The sequence below is a fragment of the Ranitomeya variabilis genome, chromosome 1 (genome assembly GCF_051348905.1).
Source record: "Ranitomeya variabilis isolate aRanVar5 chromosome 1, aRanVar5.hap1, whole genome shotgun sequence".
NCBI lineage: Eukaryota > Metazoa > Chordata > Amphibia > Anura > Dendrobatidae > Ranitomeya > Ranitomeya variabilis.
Window position 1 is genome coordinate 593,407,058 of NC_135232.1, and position 7,811 is coordinate 593,414,868.

The 7,811-nt window shown below is 44.0% G+C and overlaps 1 protein-coding gene across 1 annotated transcript in view; it reads right to left on the bottom strand.

Moving 5' to 3' along the window:
• The window catches only part of KIRREL1 (kirre like nephrin family adhesion molecule 1), a 292,167-nt gene extending 284,599 nt beyond the window's left edge, over window positions 1-7,568 (bottom strand). The window contains exon 1 of the mRNA XM_077258547.1: window positions 7,316-7,568. Within this exon, the coding sequence (XP_077114662.1) occupies window positions 7,316-7,367 (52 nt within the window). The 5' untranslated portion in view covers window positions 7,368-7,568. The remainder of the gene's footprint in view (window positions 1-7,315) is intronic.
• Window positions 7,569-7,811: the final 243 nt, after the last annotated feature.

Sequence of the window (7,811 nt, forward strand, 5' to 3'; positions counted from 1 at the left end):
TACACGGCTCAGCAGACAGTATCACACAGGATAGGATTATATACACTGCTCAGCAGACAGTATCACACAAGATAGGATTAGATACACGGCTCAGCAGACAGTATCACACAGGATAGGATTACATACACTGCTCAGCAGACAGTATCACACAAGATAGGATTAGATACACGGCTCAGCAGACAGTATCACACAGTAAAAAATTAGATACATGGCTCAGCAGACAGTATCACACAGGATAGGTTAGATACACAGCTCAGTAGAATGTATCACAGATAAGTTTAGGTACATCATCTCAGCAGACAGTATCACATATAATAGGATTTGAGTCACGGTTCAGCAGAGTAACATACGGTAATTGATAGGCTTACATGCCCACACAATTCAGCAGAGAGTATCACACATCAAAATCTTAGATACACACACTTAGTAGCAGTGTCGGACTGGGATGCCAAGGGCCCAACAGTAACATTGACTTTGGGGGGGCCACTTTTCACCTGAATACAAATATTACTCTACCCTCGTTCACAAATTTACCTATATATATATTATAATAAACTGGGTAGTTTTGGTAATGAATGATGAGATGCTGCTTTTTTTCTGTACAGAGGGAATAATGTGAATTATGCCAAGTACTGCCCATACAGTGGGGTTGGGGGCCCAGATCTGCATAGGGACCACCAGGGGATTCCCCTGTTCTATGGGCCAATCCGAGCGGGCTTGGTACACAATGAAACAAATGCTGGGCTTGTATACACTGTCCCAGCAGACAGTATAACACACTGCAGGCTTAGATACACTCAGCAGCATGGATGTACACACTGCAGCTTGCCACATACCAGGATGTTACATTGTATTCGATTTGTTTGTGTGTGTTTTTACACTTTTTATTTTCTAAACACTCCATAGGAAATAATAGGAGTCACACAGGAACATTCCCACAGTGATCGCTTCGCACGGCAGCATCCTCAGCGAGCGCACCATCCTCATCACTGCAGCCACATCTGGTCACAAATTGCTCACACAGCTGGATAGATGGATGGACGGATGGATGGACTGATAGATGGACGACGGATGGACGGACGGATGGATGGACTGATGGAAGGACGGCTAGATAGATGGATGGACAGATCCACGGACGAATGGATGGAAGGATGCACAGATAGACGGACAAATGAACTGATGGATGGACGGATAAATGGACTGATGGATGGACGGACGGATAGATGGACAGACAGATGGATGGACAGATGGATGGACTGATGGATGGATGGACAGACAGATGGACGGATGGATAGATGGATGGACGGATCCACGGACGAATGGATGGAAGCCCTGTAGACTGTGAGCCCTCGCGGGCAGGGTCCTATCTCCTCCTGTACTTATGTGTGCCTTGTTTTACTCATGTTTATTGTATTTGTCTATATTTGCCCCGTTCACATGTAAAGCGCCATGGAATAAATAGTGCGCTATAAAAATGTATTATAATAATAATAATGGAAGGATGGACGGATAGATGGACAGATAAACTGATGGATAAACTGATGGATGGACGGATGGATGGATGGATGGATGGACGGATAAACGGACTGATGAATGGACAGACAGGTTGATAGATGGACAGACAGATTGATGGACAGACGGATGGACTGATGGATGGACGGACAGACTGACAGATGGACAGATGGATATACTGATGGATAGATGGATGGACGGATAGACGGACAAACAGATGGACTAATGGATGGGCGGACGGATGGAAGACGGATGGACTGACGGACGGATGGATGGAGGGATGGACTGATGGATGGACGGATTGGCAGACAGATAGTTGGATGGACAGATTGATGGAAGGACGGACGAACGAACGGATGGATGGATGGACGGATAGATAATTGATGTGATGTCACAGCAGATGATTAGTCCCTTGCAGCTCAAGCGCCGTCTTATACCACGAGGCTCCAGTCCTTACATTTCTCTCCTGTGATAATTTTTTACATTACAAAACAACTTTCTGTGCAAAATACAAGAAAATCAATAACTTGTTCATCCCATCGTGCCCGGCCGACGGATCTGCTGCACCATGGAGGTGCTGTCCCCGCTCTCTGTAGGAATGAGACTTAATTGCAGTTCTGGAAAATGAGGCAGGTTTTTTAAGGTTTTTTATTTTCTGAAGCATCAACTTTATGAAGCATTGGTATTCATATGCTGTAGAACTACAAATCTCAGCTAACCACGCCAGGTGTAGAAGTATTAGCAGCTAAATCAAACGGGGACTAAAAAACTCTGGCAAACAAATGCTAACAGCCTGTGCCCCACGGCCTGCCAGGCGTGAGAGAAGGACTAATCCTGGTGTTGTAGAAGTGTAGATGTTGTGTCCCCGTGGCCTGCAGGCCTGGCAGAGCAAGTAACCCTGACCAGCACTACACAACACAAGTCTTTCTGACACCCTGACATTATTTGCCAATAGCACTGTAGGAGATGCCAGCAAAGGTTGGTGTCCAACATATTATAGCAAAACTACAACTACCCATGAATGCTCTGAAACCCAACTAGTAGAATTGCAAAGTAGCCTCGCTTGTGTGTTATGACAGCATAGGATGCTGCCCAACATATGCGCAACCTGTGCATACTCAGAAATGTTTCCCAACATATGACCACCCTGTGGGTACCCAGGTACATTTCAGAACATATGCCGACCCTGTGGGTATCCAGGTACGTTTCCCAACATATACCCACCCTGTTGCTTTTGACCAACATATGCCCATCCTGTGGATGCCCAGGGATTGTGATCCACATAAAATCAACCTATCTCTGCAGAAGGATGTTATCCATCAAATAACTGGTGAGTGCCAAAGGGCTGTTGACCAACGTATAATCTGGTAGTAACTAGGGGTGTTGACCAACACAGAACAACCTATGAGAGCCCAGAGATCTTGACCAATATCAAGCCTACCTGTAGGTGCCTAGGGATGTTGATAAATATGTAACCAACCTCTGCATACCAAGTGTTCTTTACCAACACATGACCAACTCGTAGGTGTCCATGGATCTTGGCCAACATATGGTTAAATCTATATATGAACATATAAATAAAGTCATCCACCTGTGGGATATTGCCCAATACAGATCCAACCTGAAGGTGCCCAGGTCATTGACTAATGAACCTCATGTTGACCAATATATAACCAACCTGAGTTTGCCTATGTATAACTAACCTATAAGCATGTAGGGATGCTGAAGAACATGTAACCAACGTGTGGGCACCCAAGGACCTTGGCCAATTCATAACCAACCTGAAAGTGTCTGTGGATGTTGACCAACTCATAAGCAACCTGTAAGCACCTAGGGATGTTGACCAATATAGAACTAGCTAGTAAGCGCCTAGGGAGGTTGACCAATATAGAACCAACCTGTATGCATTTAGTGATGATGACCAATATAGAACCAGCCTATAAGCATCTAGGTATGCTGTCCAATATAGAACTAACCTGTAAGCGTCTAGTAATGCTGACCCATATAGAACCAACTTGTAAGCGTCTAGGGATGTTGACCAATTTAGAACTAACCTATAGGCATCCAGGGATGCTGCCCAATATAGAACCAACCTGTAGACCCCTTGGGATGTTAACTAACATAGAACAAACCTGTAGGTGCCTAGGGATGTTATCCAATATAGAACAAACCTGTAAGCACCTAGGGATGTTGACCAACTCATAACCAACCTCTAAGTGCCTAGGTATGTTGACCAATACAGACCTAACTTGTAGGCGCCCAAAAGTGTTGAGCCATATGGAACCAACCTGTAAGCAGCTAGGGATGCTGACCGATATAGAACCAACCTGTAGGCACTCAAAGGTGTTGACCAACATACTGTATAACTAATTTGTGGGTGCCCAACACAGATGCCAACATGGTCAGTTTCCATTTCAGTTCAATCCAACAAAGTTCTCCGAGAAGTCATGACACCCTTTTGAACTATAATCATACAGCTGTGAAATGTACAAATCCAAAAGAACCATACATATTTAGTATAATAAAGGTAACCGAGCTTTAGATTACAAGCTCTTGGATCAAGCAATAAATACCAAAAAAACACGAAATCCTTCCATTTAAGCTTGGCCTTCCTGCTGGATGCAGGAGTGTTATACAGGCAGGATTATCCCTCACAATTAACACAATACAACTGGAAAATAGGATAGTAAAAGGTTTTTTTTGTTGGGCAGCACACTATCCCCCTCCCCCGCCTCCCGCCATGGCACAGGCAGCGGCTCAGCACTGATGTTGCAAGATGCTAAGGAAGCAGCCAGCTGTGTTTTAGGGTGGACAGAGAATAATGTGGGAGTTGTGCTTTCCAGAGCCAGCAATGTGGCCTTCTGCAAGAGGACAGGACATGGAGAGGAGGCACATCTGGGGGAACTGAGGTGGACATTTACCGTTTTGGAAACATCCCTACAGGGGAAGGAAAACTTTCTGTGCTCTCCCTCTTCCCGTTACCATCAATCATTATCCCCTAGATAACGAGTGATAGAAAAAAACATGAAAAACTTTCACAAAGCATTTCATTTTATTTTTTTCTGGATAAATACATCATAATTAGGAAAAACAGGTTGAACTTCATGAGTTTCGCCATAATGATTTAACTTTTTTTCTTTCACAAAGTTTTTTTTCGTGTTTTTAATCTTTCACAAAGTTTTTCACATTTTTCTTATTGTGCAGCAACACTGTAAAAACTAAGTTGGACTTCAAGAACTTGGCCATTTTCATTTTTCATTCATCTAATTTCATTCTTTTTTTCTTTCACAGTTTTTCATGTTTTTTCCCTTTCACTAAGTTTTTCACGTTTTTTTTTTCTTTTCTGGTTAAATACAGAATAAAAGAATGACTATAGGTTGAAGTTAGTAAACTTGACCATTCTAATTTTCAATTTTATTTGGCCCATTTATCCCAAATTTAAGAGGAAGAAACATGAAAAAATCTTGAACGTGTTGAATGTGGCAATTCTGATTTTAACTTTTTTTTCCCAAGGCTTTTCATGCTTTTGTTTTTCTGGATCAACGTGGCAGTAAAAATGAAAGCAGATTAAATTTCCCGGTTCACATTTTAACATTTTTTTATCCAAAGAAGTGAATATATGCAGAATGTCTGGAGCTCAGAATACTACTACGACTATAGCAAAAAAACACGAAAAACTGGAAAATCTTGATACTTATATTAGCAAAAATCACATACATATATTACATTTTTTATGAACTGTACAGGAATTTATGGACTGTTGGCAACCCTCGCTCCCAATCCTCGCCCTCAGTGGCGTAACTTGAAACTCATGGGCCCCAATGCGAAAGCTCCAACGGGGCCCCCAATTATTTTAAATCTTTAATAGCAATAGTCTTTATCTATAGGCCAAAGGGACTTTTAGGGCCCCCTAGGCTCCAGGGCCCGGGTGCGATTGCAACCCCTGCACCTGTTGTAGTTACGCCCCTGCTCGCCCTCCTTTCGGAGGATGAGGTGTTAATAGGATGTGCCCAAAACACAAATAACAGCTCCGCATGGAGTATGAATGGGCTGCATCCACCGGGCAAATCCACAATGCGCGCAGTCAACTCTTCTTGACGGTACAATGGATGGCATCCAAGAACCCTTTCCGCACACAATGCCTCCATCTACTGCAGAGCCTCTTGGGAAGCGGAGTTGTCCATCAACGCTCCACAAGTAGAGGCGAGATTGACAGGAGGTTTTACAGCGGCACAAGTCGCATGGGTGATGTGCCAGCTCCTGGGATTCCCCTCCATCAAGCTTCATTCAACAAGTAGGCGCAGGATCTGACAGCTTGGCCTCCAAGGAGGTTCTGCAGCAGCTGTCACATTCTCATTACTGTAGACATACATAGAGACCACAGTGACTTCTCCAGGCATCTGCTTTGTAGCAGAAGGGTTAAATCCCTGGCAGCCCCTGACTCATGCCACACTCATCCTTCTCTACCCATGTCTGCGGTTCTGCATGAAATCAACATCTGCCCCCAGCAAGACGGGCAAAAATCTGCTCACATCAGCCCTGGACCGGCGGAAAGTTGCCAAGCCAGCATTGCCATGGGGAAAATGAGAGCTTTCCCCTCCCAAGGAAGAAGCCAGAGGCTGCGAGGAAAGGAACAAGTGACACATCTGCTTCTTCTACAGTCACTGCAGCCGAGCAACACAGGGTACAGCCAGGAGACGTGTTGCTTTCTGGGATCATCTCTTACCATTCCCCCTAGACCACTGGACCACAGGGGTATTTACCAAGCACTTTACTAGCATTAACCTTCTAATAATGGGGTACGGCTCCTACATACTGTAGCCTAAGACTTTGGGGACCATAGGACTAGTTGCTATTCCCTACAGACTGAGGGCATCGGATACGTACCACTCATCATCATCAATGAGTGTATCATCCACCCCGCGCTATAGGGTACCTACAATTCACCCTGCAGACTGGGGGTACTTAGTCCCCATTGCAAGCTAAGAGGTTACTTACTATTCACCCTGAACTATTGGGGTACTTAGTGCTCATCATAATCTATGAGGCTACCTGCTGTTCACTCTGAACTCTTGGGGAACTTAGTACTTGTTTTAAGCTATGAGGTTACCTGCTGTTCACTCTGAAATAGTGGGGTATTTAGTACTCATCATAAATGATGAGGGCACCTACTGTTCACCCTGAACTATTGAGATACTTAGTACTTGTCTTAAGCTGTGAGCTTACCTACTGTCCCCCCTGAACTAATGGGGTACTTGGTGCTCATCGTTAACTACGAGGATACTTATTATTCACCCTGATTAATTGGGGTACTTATTATTCATCGTAAACTATAAGGGTACTTATTATTCACCCTGATTAATTGGGGTACTGAGTACTCATCTTTAGGTATGTGAGTACCAACTATTAACCCTGAACTATTGGGGAGCTTAGCACTCATTTTAAGCTATGAGTGTAGACTACTATTCAACCTGCACTATAGGGGGTATCTACTATTCTGATTATACTATGAGGGTACTTAGTCCTCATTGAACGCTATGAGAGTAGCTAGTTTTCATTCTGCACTATTGGGGTACTTAGTAGTCATCTTAAGCTACCATCCACTTTGTGTTCTATGGGGGCTACCTACTATCCTTATTGCACTACAGAGGTACTTTCTATCCCCCCTGGACTTTAGGGGTGCTGTGATAATGGGAGTACCGAGTCTTTATCCAATTCCCCTAGGATTAATGCACTTAGGGGGTACTAACCATGTATCGTGGACTATAAGGGGGCATGGAGATCAGAAAATGGGGGGTCTTACCTTGGCAAAATGTGTAGGGCAGCGTAAATATCCATACGAAAAGAACAAGCATGCTCTCTCCCTTGTCTCCCGGAGTTAAATGACAATTAGTAGGGAATTCTCTATCCAAGTCCTTGGCTCCTGTGTGTTCCTAAGAAAACATATCCCAGACAAAGGGCTGATATGCAAGCGAAGAAACCGCGGAGGAAAAAAGAAAAGAAATCGCCTCCTCAGAAAATTTCCAGTCCTGACTTCTCTCCCTCTCTTCTCTTTCTCTCTCTCCCTCTCTCTTCTCTCATGCACTAAAAAAAAAAAGTCTTGGAATGAGAGGATGGATCCAGTAGGGGAATGAACCATTCCACTGGCAGGAGGGGGAGGGAAGGGAACATACTTTCCTAAACTCTCTGTCTCTGGCACATTTTTCCTTTCTCTCCCTGCACCACAAAAACAAACTCACATTAAAAAAAAAAAAAAGGAAGAAAAAAAAAAGTTAGCTGTAACAGCAGAATGGGTGAGG